Genomic DNA, 15832 nt, shown 5'->3' on the forward strand with positions numbered 1-15832 from the left:
AAAGAGGGTGCACTTTAGCCCTGAGGGTGGATGGCTGATTCCTTGTTGTAATTTCATGTAAAATGCTGGGATAGAAAAATCTGATAATAGGTCTATGCAGCTGTTATTCCAACAAATGCCAGAGATGATCAGCTTGTAAAGAGAACAGGTTCCTTTTGGCTCAGGCTGTGGTTTCAGCCCTTGATTGGCTAGTCCCATGACTTTGAGCCTGTGATGGGAGTATAAGGCAGGGCAAATCCACCCACCCATAGCAAGGAGCCTTCTGCTATTGCTGACTGTGCTCATTCCTTCAACACCAGCATCACTGTCCACACCTGGCTACCACAGCACTGGACCAGCCTCTGTATGGGTCCCACAGGCCAGTGAGACACAGGCTCTCCCTCCTAATAATCCTTTTCAGAGAGAATGTTGAGGCTGGGATTGGAACTGCGGAGGACTTGGGACTTGGGACCAGCACTCTGAGCCATTCTATATTTTATACTGGCTCCATTCCGAGGTCTCACAAATTCCCTCCTGGGTGTCCATTGACATACTTGGCCAGCACTGTACAAGCTAGGTCAGCGTAGCCCATAGCCTGTTCTGTAAATAATGGTTTTAGTAAGGAGCTGTGCCCACCCTGTTCTTGAGGACCAAAGCCAAATGGCCAGAGGGCCAGCAGTACCCTGTATCTGGACCTGAACAGAAAGACTCTGCCAGGCCCTAATGCCAGAGCAGTAGCGATGCTGGGACTGCAGTACCTTGGGTTCAAAGAAGAGTTAGGCTGGGCACCAGCTGTTTCCAGGCATTCCTGATGGCATCACGTCTTAGCCCTGAATCTGAGGTACAGTTCAGGGATGGAAGCAGCTTTCTAGGTGGTGCTGCTTTAAGACTGTAGACATCAGAAGAGCAGGCTTCCTCTGTTGTTTCCAAATGAAGAGCCTTTCAGCTCTGAGGGACTTTTCAGTTCATATAGCTGGGCCTGGTGTGAGACCAAGTGAGTGCTCTGTACAAATGGTTTGGGAAATTAGCAGAATTCAGCCCCTGGATGTGCTTCCCAGAGGGTGCTGTGAGCACCAACCCTCAAGGCCTCTTCTCTTCCTTCCAGTGGTCACCTAGGCCCCATGTTCTTCTGCATCCAAGATTCATGGCTAGAGCTGGTTGGTCTTGAGCTGTGTGGCCCCACCCCTCCCTTCTTGCTCTTGCAGCCCACCCTATTCACGGCCATCACGATCACTGTCCTGGAATGAGAACAGCCAGCTTGTAGATCCTGCCCTGTCACCTGGGCGCACATTCCCTTGTGTTGCCTATTTCCAGCGTCTCACAGAGTCAGTAATCAACTTTTGTAGTTAAAAAAGAAGGCCATAGTATTAAGGTGATATGCTTACTACCCAGGGGTCGCCAGGCTCTCCCACCTCCCAGGATGCCTAACACTCTTCTGACCCTCAGTTTAGGGACCTAGATTTGTCAATTTCCCACAAAACAACAGGCCACAAAATTTTAGTATGTTGTAAACTAGCATTAAAACAATAATAAAAACTCAGTGTGTTGCATATAGGGAGATGTTATTAAATAACATTTGCCTATGTGTACCTATTTGTACATGCTCAGGCACAGCTATGTGCATAAGTGTGCCTGGTGGAATCCCTCTGTGCCGTCCCTTCCCCCATGTCTACATACTTCACTATCCCTACTGTGTTTTTCACCTATGATGCCTTTTAGACCCTGGCTGAATGTAGGCCCAAAACTCTCAGACCTGCTGCCACACCCCGTCCTGGTTCCAGGCCTACTCTGTAAGACACAGGGCTGTTATTGAACTACCCAGCAGGTTTAGTTGTCTGGCCTCAGATGCAGTTCCAACATGAAGGTTTTTGCAGGCCCTTCCTCCATGCACCCACCTTCCCAGCTACACCCAACCCAACAAGCACGTGGCATGCTTCATAGCCCAGGACCTTGTACTGTTGGGGTCTCTGAAGGCCATTTTCAGTGGTATAGATGGACACCTCAGTGCGAAAACCCAGCCGTGCCCTCTCACATTCTAAGAAAAGCATTCTGAGAAGCAGCTTTTCTAAGGTTTTGGGGGAGTATGTGTGTTTGGTTTTGAAATGGAGTCTTACTGTAGCCCTGGCTGGCCTAGAACATTCTAAGTAGAGTAGACTGGCCTGAAACTTTAAGAGGTCTGCCTGCCCCTGGCACATGAGTACAGGAATTGAAGAGGTGTGCCACAACCAACTAATTTTTTGTTGTTGTTGCACAGCTGTATATCACACAAGAATCAACTTTATGGCAGCTGGGAAGTCTCTGGAAACCCAGCTTCTCTATCCTGTCATTTGTGGGCTAGGCCCTGTGTGTGTGTCCTTCAGCCTTGGGGGCAGTGTGGGGCCAGCCAGGCTCTAGGCTGTGCCTCCTTCTGCACACCTAGTCAGGATTGTCTACTGTCTGCATTTTCAGCTCAGAAGAGAAGAGAGAGAAAGTTCTTGGTAGCCACGTGTCCAGCCAGAATAAAGACAACACAGAGGCAGGAGCCATTCAGTTTCACTTCCAGGAATGACTCTTTTCTTTTCTTTTCTTTTCTTTTCTTTTCTTTTTTGTAATATTTTTTCTTTTTTTTATTTAACTTTTATTAATTACACTTTATTCATTTTGTATCAAGGGGGAGGGTGGGATCGGGAGGGGAGGAGGAAGGGGCTTATGGGGGGATACAGGAATGACTCTTAATTGGCCTCTTCTGCCCACCTCTCCAGGCTTCCACCTTTCTTTTGGCCTCTTCCATCTTGGTCTGGCCTGACCATGTGGGCACTGCGGAGACTAAGCAGACTAAGCATTTGCTAACTCCATACTTGATGGGGATTCTTAACAAAAGCTGTTTAAATCATTAAATTTCAGTTCCACTAACAGGGGAAGTATAAGAAAACATAAATATTTAAAGTGTAGTTTTCCAAGTATGGTGGCTAACAGCCTATAATCCCAGAACTTGGGAGGCAGCCTCGAGCTACACTGGAAAGTCTAGATCAATCTGGGTTACATAGTAAAACTGTGTCTCAGTTAACCAAAGAAAAGTATGAAGTTAGATCATTTGGAGCACATACATAAACAGATGCTAAAACTAAAAGAACAGAATTGAAAAACTGTAAGAAAAATAATCAATAAATTCAGCTACAACTGTTGAAGCAAAACCACCATGGCCAGAGTCAAAAGACTCTGGAGAACGGGCTTGCTGGTTAGTCCAGAGCTCATCCCCTGACACGAAATATCCTACAGGCAAATAGGGACGAGCCAGTGATAAAATAGAAGGTAAATGCTGGCTAACCAGGACAGGCAAATAGGGATGAGCCAGTGATAAAATAGGAGAGGTAAATGCTGGCTAACCAGGCTGTGAAAGAGATGTTCTGCCTTTTAAGATGGAGGCTGCCCTCCCAAGATTCCTCCCTGAGGCTCTTGTTCTCTGTCCCTGTTGGCCAGAAGCTCTGAGCTGCTTTAAATTAGTTAGTGTAACAGTGTCCACTGCCCTTCCACTTTCCCATCACCCTGCTGCACTTGGTAAACAGTACCTCCTGTAAGCTGCCCCCCTTGTCAGAGGCCAGTAGCCTCAGCACTGGGAGCAGCTCAGGACATGCAGATGCAGAGTGATGGTAGGAGAAGGAGCCAGCATACACCTGCGTTTTCATGGCCTCGAAGGTTGTCTCCATCTTCAGTGTTACAGGTACCATCCCTCCAGGGGCATCTGCTTCAGCTCCAGTGTGTGGAACTCAGCAGTGGTTACCACCGGGATTGGGAAGTCTATCTTTCTTCATGCAAATCATAAGCCCAGACAGTCTACTGCACTGATTATTTTAAATCCAGATCAGAGTAGCGCTTGTTATGCTGTTGTGTTAGATGGTGTAAGAAAAACCTCTGCTCAGAAACAAGAGTCCTAGCATGGAGAGGGGCGGCTCTTGGTCTGTTAGCAGTCTTGGTTTAGTTGGGTCCCATTCCCACACCGACACAGTGCAGCCGTGCAGGGGTTGCCAACCCCTGTCGTGATCTATACAGTAAGCCCCTTCTTTTATCTTTACGTAAGGAACCTTAAAAGATAGGTTAAGGTTGACCATCCCACAATAATCCACCAGTTACGGAAAAATGAGAAAGAATATACAAATTAAGCCCAGCTGCTTCTTAGTGTTGTGGTTTGGCTTGTGGGGTATTGACTCCTGCCAGTGTTAGTCTAGGAGGGGACTTGACTCAAGGTGTTGCCTCTGAAGAGCACCAGGGTCTGTGATCTGGAGGAAGGCAATTCAGCCATCCACTGGTGCACACTTTGAGGAACTGCTGAGGTGCCAGGTGTAACCTTATTCTGTGAGGGGATGGATTGTGGGGGCTTGCGAGATTGGAGGAGAAAACTAAGATGCTCTTTGTTGCCCAAAGAACTAAAAAGAAAACTAAAAGTCCTTGCGTGAGTGGAAACTGGGTTGGGGGTGAGGGCTCTCAGCCTTGCAGCATCACTCTGGTGTCTTTTAAACATCCTGTCTTTGAAACACTAAAATGCATACAGCCCTCGATGATGAAAAGGCTGTTTTGTCCTGCTCTCTGTGGGGTGGGGCAGACATTCTGTCCTTCCTGGATGCTGTGTTAGCTACCCTTCAGGAGTCAGAAAATTGGCGCTCTTATTAGTCATGACAATAAACCATTTCTAACTGTAAGAGAAGTGGAAATGCTGACTTCACGTTGTGAAAGAGCCTCTGTGTTGTGGCCTCCTGAACCTTCACATATCCCAGCAGGGCTGCTGCAGCCTGCCCGTGGGGCCTTTTTCTAATTGCAGATGAACCCTGGTTTATTTCTCTGTATGTACATAGGAGAGCACAGAGAACAAGATGAGGGTCTGGAGCTGTAACTGGCCAGGAAGAAGTGCTCACCCGTCGTGCATGAACCCCTGGGTTTATAAAGGGCTGCATGAGTCATGGTACTCACACTTGTAATCCTGATGCCTGAAAAGTGGAGGCAGAGCGTGCAAAACCTCAAGATGTACATCATTGGCTGTATATCAAATCTGAGGTCAACTGGGCCACATGATTTAGATCCTGTCGGGGGGGGGGGCACTCCTTGGTGAAGTTTCTTGTTTCCCCTACCCTCATAGCTGATCCTGTAAGTAGGCCCCAGGCCAGCAGACTTCCTACCTCCCGTCTGCCCACGAGAGTCAGACCCTGACTGCACATGTGCACTGTGGACTGCCCATCAGTCAGTGGTGTGGAATGTCTCCTCCTTTAAGGGACCTCTCGCTGCCTGATCTTTCCTCAGAGCCTCCACCATGCAGCAGTTAGGCTCTGCTTTAATGCATCCCTTACGCAGAGAGCAGTTAGTCTCACTGTTCACCTCAGGCTTCAATCCCAAACTTTTCCAAAGCCTTCCATCTTCAAAATAACATCTAAAATGCATACCTTGCAGGCTTAGAGTGACAAAAGGCATAGCAGCTAAAGTGTAATTCAACCAGGTTCCACAGTTGTAGATCCTCAGAATACTTTGGACAGAGCTCTCATATATGTGCCCATTATTAAAAGTGGGTACAGGTATTTTGCTGTTTTGCAGTTGAGAAAGTTGAGGTTCTTTTCCCGGGCCTGAACAAGTGGCAGAGCAGCGGATCCCCGGATGACTATCGTCCTGAGGACTCCTGGCTAGTCCTCCTTCAAAGATCACAAACTGCCAGGTGTGAATGTGGCCATTAGAAATGACCTTGAATTAGGAGGATGGGGAGAGGTACAAAGGACCCCAGAGTACAAAGTACTCTGCGTATGTGGTTCGAGAGTCATCTCTGGGCCAGATGCCCATAGTCCTGGTGTGCCCCTGACTGGAGAACGGAAGAGCTAACTCCTTCTGGTTTTCTAGGGGCTCCCTCACCACCCCCCACTCCTGTGCATTGTCAGTTTCTGGAAATTTCCCATAGAGATGTGATTTGCAGGGGCCTAGCCAAAGTGTTGGCATTGCTTACATTTATTTCTACCTGCAAATGGATCACTGCACAGTGTCTCCCTCTTAAAAGGCAGTAAAAACAAGGGTGGCATGAAGAGACTTTAACTTTCTCTGGCTGGTACTAAAGCAGGGCAGGGAGACAGCTTTAACTGATGGCTGGTTGCTCACTGGGTGTGGCTCAGACAGCTTGCCAGCTGTTGGCACTGGAGTCTGAGAGCCATACAGGCAGAAGCTCCTGGTTTTAAAAAACATTAATGTGCCTTGGCACAGCTTTGGGCCTGTAAAGGCGCTTGTGCCTGGTGACTCTGCTGTTGTCTCACAGGCAGTGGGTGCCTGCTGAGTTTGTAAGACAAGTTCCCACAGGCGAGCCTTTAGGATGGTCTTTGGAAAGAGCATGGCATTTGTGCATGGTGCACATGGTGCAATGGGGGACTCACCTCAGGAGCTGCCAGGCTGAGAGCAGCCTGCTGGAGCTTCTCCATCCATCTCAGCGGAGGTGCTCACCTCAGGATGAACCATGCACGGCTGTGTGTGACACTGTGAAGCTGCTATCTTTAGCCCGCTCAGCCACAGTGCCTGCAGAAGTGCCCGGGCTTCGGTGAAACTGCACTCAGGGGGAGGACCATGGCTCACCAGTCTCCTGTCTTGTTTCCAAAGGTTCGACACCGATGGTGTGAGCTGGTTATTAAGCACAAGTACACAGACGCATATGAGCAGGTGGAGAGGTTCCTCCAGGAGGATCAGGTGAGTGTGCTCTCTGTGCAGTGGAAGTCGGCCACCGTCACAGTTGCAAGCTCTGCACATTTCTTTCAGAACAAAGAGTTTCAGAACATTTGAAGATGCACTGGCAATTGTGAGCAGACGTGAGGCTTGCTCCAGAGCTTGCGGTCCAAGTCATGGCTTAGAACGCCATGGGTCCATCTAGTTGGTAGAGACTCAGAGCGCAAGTACAGCACATGAATGGGTTGCCTGGGAGACCCTTAGATCACCTGTTTGGAATTCATGCCAGACCCAGTCCTGCCTGTGCTATTTCCTTCCTTTAAAAATGCCTCAGAAGCCAGGCGTGCTGGCACAGGCCTGTAATCCCATCTCTCAGGAAGGTAGAAGCAGGTGGATCTCTGTGAGTTCAAGGCCAGTCTCATCTGCCAAATGGGTCCAGGACAGCCAGGGCTACACAGGGAAACCCTGTCTAGAAAACAAAAACAGCAATAAAGAATGTCCTAGGAAGCAGAATCTGTGGGGTTGTGGTGGTATGGTGTGTGTGGTATGTGTATGTAGTGTGTGGTGTATATGTGGTATATACATGATGTGTGTATGTGATGTGTGTAGTGTGTATATGGTGTGTGTATATATACTGTATATGTGTGGTGTGTGTGTAGTGTGTATATGGTATAAATATATACCATATACATACATATATGTGGTGTTGTGTGTATGTGGTGTGGGGGGGGTGGTAATGTCCATACCCCCCTCAGGGCACCTCCTCTAACGCTTTGTCCTCAGGGCATGTCCCCACATGACCCCCACTCCAACCCCAGTCTGTGTCTCTGGCCAGCCTGTGTGCAGGCTGTAGGCTGGTGAGCTGGAGCCACTTTGGGTGGGGTGGAAAGCGGGGGTGGGGAGGACAGATGGACTTTTGACAGAGTCTGAGGACAGGGGCAGTCAGCACAGTAAGGGCCGGTTAGTCCCATAAAGAAAGAGGTGTGGCTTTCTGCACAGGGGAATAAGAGGCATGTGAGAAAGCACACAGGATCAGAGCTAGAGCAGCTCAGTGGAACCACCTGCTGCCCAGGGAACAGGCATTTCCACTCCTCAGCCCGTGCAGGAAAGCACTTTGGAAGCCAACACTTTGGTTTTATCCTATGCTGCCTTTGAAGTCTTTTGAATTTGAAGCAGGCTGTAACCCTTGGGAAGCTCCACAGAACAAGAAAGCAGGCAGAACTCTTGGTCTTGCAGAATGTAACTGACTTGTGTTTAATGTTGGCACAGTGCAAGTTCAAAGCAGCAGAGCCAGTGTCTGATGTTTTGGGACCTAGTGGTGGAAGGTGTTCGGGCTTGGCCACAGTGATGGCATCTGCCCTGCCTGCAGCCCTGGCCATGTGGTCTCTGTGGCGTGGTGTGATGGACTTGGTGAACTAGCTGCCTTTTGGGATGCACTGACCTGACAGAAAGGTATTCCACAGTGAGCACTTGGGGAGCAGTGGCTCTGCCCAGAGTAGCCACTGTGGGACAGCTTGACATTTGGGTACCAGAGTCCATTGACAGGACCAATAAAATCCCATGTTTCTGTTGTTGGGTTGTTTTTTTGAACTAGGGTTCCATTGTGTGACCCTGCCTAACGTAGAACTTGCTGTGTAGACCAAGCTGACCTTGAACTCCGAGATCTGCCTATACTGACTCCCACTGCTGGGATTAAAGGCCTGTGCCACCATGTTCAGCTTCAGAGTGTAGGTGAGGACAAGGAAGAGACAGAGCAGAAACTGCAACGTCCAGCTAGCTGGTCAGCTGCACAGCAGTTGTGCTTTTAGACTGGCTTGTGTAAATCAAGTACAAACATGTCCCCATGAACATGTACAGCCTCTTACGCCTTTCCCATTCTTCTCTGGCCTCCATGCCCTGCAGGCCATGGGCATATACCTGTATGGGGAGCTGATGGTGAATGAGGATGCCAGGCAGCAGCAGCTTGCCCACAAGTGCTTTGAGCTGGTGAAGGAACACATGGACAGAGCCTCAGCGCAGGTGGTGACCGAAATGCTGTTTTAAAGAGGTAATTCTCTCCTTCATTTTTCCACCTAAACATCTTAAGTCCATTTGTAAGCCACATGATGAGCCAAGGCCATCACAGCACCAGAAGGGCTGCCAAAGTGGCTTTGGGGAGCTAGCAGGATGGGCCCCCAAGAACAGGAAGGCTCAGGGTCCCTGGAGCTACCTCATCTTCTGGAACCATGGATGTAAAATAGGTGTCCTCCTGAAGGGAGTGACACCCCCCACCCCTGCACTGCTTTGGCCACCTTGGGTTTTGTACAGATCCGCGGGTGTCAGAATCAAGGTCAACATGGCCACACTGCTCTGCTCCGAGCTTCTTCTGTATGCCACACATACCTGAGACTCTTGGCCTCTTGTCCCCCTGACCTATAAAGTAGGCAGCGGACGACTCCTGCCCATCTCTTCTGCTCGGTGACACTTGTGTGAGGTAGGCAGCAGGTCCTCCCAGCCTCTCCTTCCCACAGGACACCTGTGTCCTACGGGCAGGTCTGTTTCGACCTCACGCTGGAGTAGGACTCGCCTCGGCTCCCAGAGTCCTTGCTGTGTTACTTGTCAACCAGTGATGTCGTTTAGCCACAGGGCATGGTTAGTGTTTCTTTCACAGTCCCAGACCACCCTTCTCCACCTTCTCACTTTATCTTCATGGTGGCACATGATGTGATGCTTACATTTGTTTATCTTTTTAAATTTCAAATCAGATCTCAATCACTGTTTGTGTTACTCTGTTCTCTGTGATTACTAATTGATGAATATTTAGAATTGTGTTGCTAGTCTTAACCCATTGTTAGACATTTACATTCTCACATTTCACTTTTATAAAACCCACTTCTGTGTAGTATGTGTGAATGTTTTATGTACTGAAAGAACTAGGACTCTGAAGGGAAAAGATGTTTACTGAAATGTGACCATGTTATTGCAGAATTGCTGGGGACCACCATCACCAGGCAGGGGAGACATGGGGTATGGTACGTGATGGCAAAGCTGTGAAGGTGGACTGTGTAAACAGGCAGAAGCAGTCGGGCATCTCTCCACCTGCCTCCTGCAGGCATTTCTCCATACACTTACGCTCAGGGAGAATTGTGTGTGGTATGTGAAAATGGCCGGGAAGCCACTATTCCCTCTTAATGTTCCCTTGGCCTTCACTTTTGAGGAACCACAGAGTCACACAGTGCTTCTGGTGACTGACGATTTTTTGGTCCCTGAGCAGGCAAAAAACTTGTCACCAGTCCTTAGCTTCCTAGTGCCCTTAGGAACTGTCTCTGCTGTCCGAAGCCCCTCCAGCCAATGCAGCCCCAGAAACCTGTGTGGATGGGAACAAGAGATGCTCCCTACATATCGCACCTCCTGTCAGAGAGGTGCTCCCTCACCTGAGGGGCCCAGAGACAGCCCAGGCCACTCAGGATCCACATTTTGAGAACAGGTTGTGTCCCTAGGCTTACAGGGCTTATACTCAGAGTAAGGATGGTCCCTCGGGTATTGGTCACATAGCTGATGAGTGCTCCCCTACACAGTGCAGCGAACACGCTGGATGGCAGCAGGCTGCACTGCAAGTGTACTGGGCTCAAAGGCGGTGTGGAGGAGGATGCTCAGCACCTGTGGATGGGAGTGGTAGGGCATGGCGCTGCCCTCAGTTGCTCTGGCTGCTTGGGTTCCTGGCATGCTGATTTGTGACTTGAGATTAAAATCACATTGCCAGGGATTACCACGCAACCATGACCTTGGCTGCTCCTGCAGAACCGTGGCTACTTTCTCTCTGCAGTTCGGAGAACAGATGCACCTTGTGGCTTTTTGGAAACGAAGCCAACAGCCTTCGAAGATGCTCACCAGCCCTTTAGTTATGGCCGGCGATGACCTCTCTAACAAGGTGCAGAGCTTAGCTGATTGGTGAACAGTGATTGGTTTCCGCTTTGTTCACAGTGGCTAAGTTCTGCACCTGAAGAGAAGGTGAGATGGGGACAGTTAAGTTGCTGCCGGGCTGAGGCCACTGCTACCAGGTGTGGCCACGGCTGGTGGTCAGCTTGGTTTGGAGCCAAGTTCCAGAGGAGGAGAGACCAGCCTGTCCCAAGGGTGTGTTATCAAGAGTGCAAGCAGTGTGCTGACCACCTTAAAGTGCATCTACAGAAAATACAGATCTGCTGACTAGGTCACTGTAATGTCAAATGCATTGGAAATCACAGAAAACTAAAACCACACGCATCACGAAAGTTGAGCCAACCGTGACTCAGCTGATGCCACTCTTGAGGGGGGGATTCTGTTGTCTCTGCCGGGCGTGGTGAACTCTCTCTTGTATTTGCAGTCCAGGTCTCCATGTCTCCGTAGACGCTGGCAGGATGATGCCGATGGCATGCCAGGAGGCACTGCCCAGCTGTGATTGGACCCGCCCTCCGGTGCCTACTGAGCTGATATCAGTTCTCATTTCACACACTGGCTCAGTTCAGCAGGAACAGGAGTCGAGCCCTTGAGCAAAAAGCCTACCCATCTGTAAGTGCCTCGGGCAGGCCTCCCTTGGAGAAGAAGATGAAGGGCCTGAGTGTCTGCTGCCAGGTGTGGACAGCAGTGGCATCCTCTGTATGTGCTCCTGTGGTAGGGATTTGTAGAATGCAGAGCTAACCCTGGAAAGTTTGCAGAAGAGCACAAGTGAGCATTTGCCCTGTCATGTGCCGAGTTGAACCTTCTGAGGCAGTGAGAATGCCGGTCTGAAAGGCGCTTTCAATAGCCACCTTGTCATTGAACCTCTGGCCCTGGGTGGCTGGTGGTGTGACTACGCACCCCAGGTCTAGGGCTGTGAGGTGTGGCTCCAGTCCCGTCCCTGTCCTCCCATGAAAGTTCCCTCTCCATCGGAGGTCAGAGGCTGGGAGGGGCAGTCAGGAATGACAGTGGTGACTAGGGTAATAAATTTTATTGCTGTTTCCTTCACAGGATAGATCACAGTGAGACTCTTTCTCATATGTCTTCTCCTACACCTGGAGAGGCCAGGACTGCAGACCCTGGACATCAAAGGGAGGATTATGTGGCTGCTAAAGCCATCAGCTCACAGCATCGGTCAGTCGCATTTTGGGCTTCTGGTTCCCAGAGACTGGGATCCCAAGGCATACATAAAAGGCGGAGCCTCATAAACAGCTGCACCTGCTCCCAGGCCTGAGCACAGACAGAGCTACGATTTTAAGGCAGTGTGAAGAATGAAGGACATTCTCCCTTAGGCAGATGGAGAACTGGCTGCCTCCTTCCTGTGATCTCGAAATGTAGCTGCCATGCTCTGGGACTACAGAGTCCCATGACAGCTCCCGTGGCTGGTCCCCAAGGATTCCGCAGAGTCCTTTTGATGTGCTCAGCCAGTACAGCATTTGTTTCTGAAAATGCAGGAAAGCCTAAGCTGTCTTAATAAAGTATTAGATTTGCTGGTACTCCTGTTTGCTTCTGAATTTGATGCTGCTTGAAAGCAAGGAAGATCATGTGTCAGAATGGGCACTTTCCACATGTGGTATCCTTTCCTCCCTCAAGTAATGTTAATTCTAAGAAGGCTGAACACAAAAGTAAGTAACTCGTGTGGTGTGAGCCTCAGCCACTCTGGGACAGGGAAGGGGGTAGGGGGAGACGTCCTTTAAATATTAACTTACAGAACAAGCTCTAAGAAGTTCCAGTTCCTCTCCAGGGAAAGATGTTTGGGGCTGTGCCGTGGGTGCAGTCACGTGTGCCTGGACAAAGCTGAGCCATGTGAGAAGGAGCCAGAAGTATTCTGCCTGGCAGGCTTCTGCATTCAGACCTGCCTGGGTGAGGGAGGCTCTAGGGCAGACTGAGAGAAATGTTGGCAAAGAGCCATTGGGCTTCAGAGCCTGGGTTGTATACCAGTGACTTCGTTGTGGATGGTTGCCGGAGACTTGCAAATGGTTATCTGCTTTGTATACAGTAATGGTAGAACAATCAAAATGTGTTAAGACTTCATATTACACTGCTTCATATTACACTACACTCTGTGAAGACTTGAAATAGATGGCTGAGCCTGTGGCCCCGCATTCTCAGAAGCACTCACTTTGGGCTTGCTTAGAGGTGGACCAGGAACCACACCCAGAATCTCAGCAGCCCCTACCTGCAGTGAATTAGGGGTGAGCATCGAGCCCTGGTTTGGTCTGGTTTTGTTCTTTGTCCAGAGCTGCTGCACAGGTGGGTGCTGTCAGGGGGCTAGTCCCTGACAGCAAGCCATCAGCACTGAGCCCCGTGTCTTGCTTTGGCTGCTTGGGTTCTTCCCAGTGGCTTCAGGTCGATAGAGGCCTCATTGGGATCAGATGCCTGTGTCGCAGCTTTGGCAGAGGATCCCCTGTAGAGCTGGCCTTTGCCACTCTGGCTGAAAGCCTATTCCCCGCCTCCCCCCAAGCCAGGCAGCAGCTCCTGCACCTATAGCTGCAGCAGAGGCTCTGGAGGCTGTGGGAACGGGCTTTCCTCTCCTGACTGAGACCTCCGGAACCAGGAAGGCTGCACAGGATCCTCACAGTACCCAGAGCACTGCACTGTTAACCTGTCAGGTAGGATGTGAACCAGGGTTTGATTGAGAAAGAATGTCTAGAGAGTTCGCTCTACAACATAGGTCCAGGGTGGTGACTGAGTTGCTGTGGGGGGAAGTGTGTGGACAGTCACCCCAGGGTCCTGCCCCAAGTCAGGTGTGGGCAGAGTGAAGCCACAGGTGAGATTCGGCTGGATCCCGGGTCAGTGTGTAGCTCTTGGTCTTCAGAGCGTCTAATGTCCAAGCATTTCCACTGCCCTGCCTTCCTACGCAGCTCTTGGAACCCCCACATGGGACCTGTCCACGATGCTGCTCAGATGTTAGAGTGAGCCTCTGTTGAAAAGCCTGGAAGTCCAAACTTGAGTCTGCTACATAATGTGGACAGAAACAAAGGCTGTGCTTAATGGTCAGACACTTGTTTCATGCCATTTCCCAGCCTCACTTGAGCCATTCCTGGAGGAACTCAGGGGTGTACCTTTTCCTCAGGCTTGATACATGGGCCCTAAGGAGACACGTGGGTTCTTGGTGAAGATGCTAGCTTCTCCTGATGCCACCAGTGGGCAGAGGGGCTGGGACAGGAGGATCCTCACGAGATCACTGCCAAGAGGTGAGTGGGACTGCAGGAACACTCCAGCCTCTTCTTCTGCCTGTCACCAAACACTGTCATCTTGATTGCCAAGAACATCTCCATCACTAGAGAACAAGAGGCCAGGGCTGGGCCAGCCTGCACTCACTGAGACCATCATAAATGGCCTCCTCCCACCCCTGGCCTGGCCACTTGGGGCAAGATGGCCTAGTAGTCATTCCATCTCCTCTCCAGATGAGTACTATGAACCAGTGTCATCTGCGGATGCTTCCACAAGGATTACAACAGGCCTCAGTGGACCATGGCCAACACTATGACAAGGCTCTGCCTGGTCCAAGTAGCTAGGTATGGAGGAAGGGGGTGCATCTGGGTCTTCTGTTGATGGCCCCTGGACCATGGTTCCTTGCATAGGAGGGAAGAGCAGTGACCCCACTGTGTTGTCCACCCTACATATACCCTGAACTTGGCTTAGGAAGGCAGCCATTGGCCTCACCACACCTGACTTGTGGAGGAGAGTTGAGCCCCAGGAAGGGGCAGGGGCCAGCTGGCTAAGAGCCCACCACCCAATTCTGGCTGGACCTAGGCAGGAAAGGAAGGGTGGTGTTGAGAAAGGCTCTGGGTTTTCTGTCCCAGCTGTGCCAGTAGAAGTGGAGGATTTTAAAGCATTTATTTTTAATGGAAATCAAAAGAATGAAATACATTCTATACCCTGGCAAGGCATTCTTGCACGTGGTGAGCAGAAATGTCACAGAATGTCCCCAGGGTAGAACAGAAATGACATATGTACCTAAGTGTAAGCCATGCCTTGAAAATGAAGAGAAGATTCTGCAGCCCCTACCAATTTTTCTCCTGACTGGTTCGGCAGGACATAGCCACAGGAGCCCAGTGAGGTCCAGCCAGCTGGGGATGGCACACACAGAAGGACCTCTGTTCTCCAGTGCTACCTTTGCTGCAACTCCCCAAAGCAGCTGTTAAAACAGAAAGCAGTACTTAGGGGCTTGGGATCTGAAGGAGTCATATGCAAGGCTTTATGCTTCAGTCCAGCTGGCCACCGCCTGGGTTGTAGATGGAGCCAGCCAGTAGAGGAATGGCACTGGCCTGGGCAGGAAAAGGGGCACAGCCTGCCCCAGCTACGCCTCCAAGCAGACCTGGGTGCTGGGCCTGAGGCTGTGGTTGGCCTGCCATAGCCATTCCCACAGTACCTGACATCAAGTGGCTTGACATTGTTTCCAAAAGCTTGGTGGTTAAGCAACCCCTTGGAACACTCCTTCCCGGCCATTTCAGTCTGAGCTACCTTGGGGTTCCCATACTCAAAAGAGCCATCAAGACAATAGTCAGCCCTCAGGTGTTGAGAGAGACCCCGGAGGCGGCCTGGCCCCATCTCATCTCCAAGACATCCAGGGCTGGGGCTGGGCCTGCCTGAACCTCCCAAGGAAAGTTGCTTAGTCTCAGTGAGGGGCATGAACTCAGCCCCCTGGCTGGGCTGTGGCCTTTATGAGGTACGAGGAAGCGGTAGCAGACCACTATTCAGGGCAAGGTTTTATAACCCCTTCCCACCCATTGGTGCTCTCTGAGAGACTGATGGACTATAAGGCAGCTCTCTCCCAGACCACAAACCAGACGGTGTGAAAAGGAGGAAGGTAACCTTGCACAAACCGAGGAAGCTTCCCAGGACAGGGCAGGCGCTGAGAACTTTGCTACCATGTATAACCCCATGGAAGACTGGCCAGAGAGAAGCTCTGCCTTGGAGGGAGGCTGAGCCAGTTGGGAGTGTTCATGCCCCTTGTTCTCAAAGAAGCCCAGGAAACAAAAGAAGGACGCAGTCCTAAGAATGTGGGATCAGCAGCTGACGATGGCACTAGAAAACTGCCATGGTTTGTGTTGGAGATACAAGGCCCTTTCTCTACAGACAGCCTAGAAAATCAAACCTGCTCATTTCAGAGTCGTGAGATGGAACAGGCTTGGGCTGGCTTACGAACCCCAAGGACAGAACGGGGATGGGTACTGGACCTGTCCCACCGGTCCTGAGTCAACCCACTGTCTCTTATCTGTATAGCAACCTT

General features: G+C 50.4%; 1 protein-coding gene across 15 annotated transcripts in view; it reads left to right on the top strand.

Annotated features, from left to right (window-relative positions):
* Aopep (aminopeptidase O (putative)) overlaps positions 1-12089 on the top strand; it is a 293944-nt gene extending 281855 nt beyond the window's left edge. For 11 of the 15 annotated variants that reach the window (XM_060380316.1, XM_060380319.1, XM_060380315.1 and 8 more), the window contains 3 exons: positions 6577-6663; positions 8542-8686; positions 11605-12089. In XM_060380316.1, the coding sequence (XP_060236299.1) occupies positions 6577-6663; positions 8542-8682 (228 nt within the window). In that variant the 3' untranslated portion in view covers positions 8683-8686; positions 11605-12089. Of the gene's footprint in view, positions 1-5538; positions 5657-6576; positions 6665-8541; positions 8687-10981 lie in introns of those variants that run through there. The other 4 variants (XR_009590796.1, XM_060380312.1, XR_009590797.1 and 1 more) reach the window with 4 other exon arrangements.
* Positions 12090-15832: the final 3743 nt, after the last annotated feature.

Source organism: Meriones unguiculatus, chromosome 3 (assembly GCF_030254825.1).
Source record: "Meriones unguiculatus strain TT.TT164.6M chromosome 3, Bangor_MerUng_6.1, whole genome shotgun sequence".
Taxonomy (NCBI): Eukaryota; Metazoa; Chordata; class Mammalia; order Rodentia; family Muridae; genus Meriones; species Meriones unguiculatus.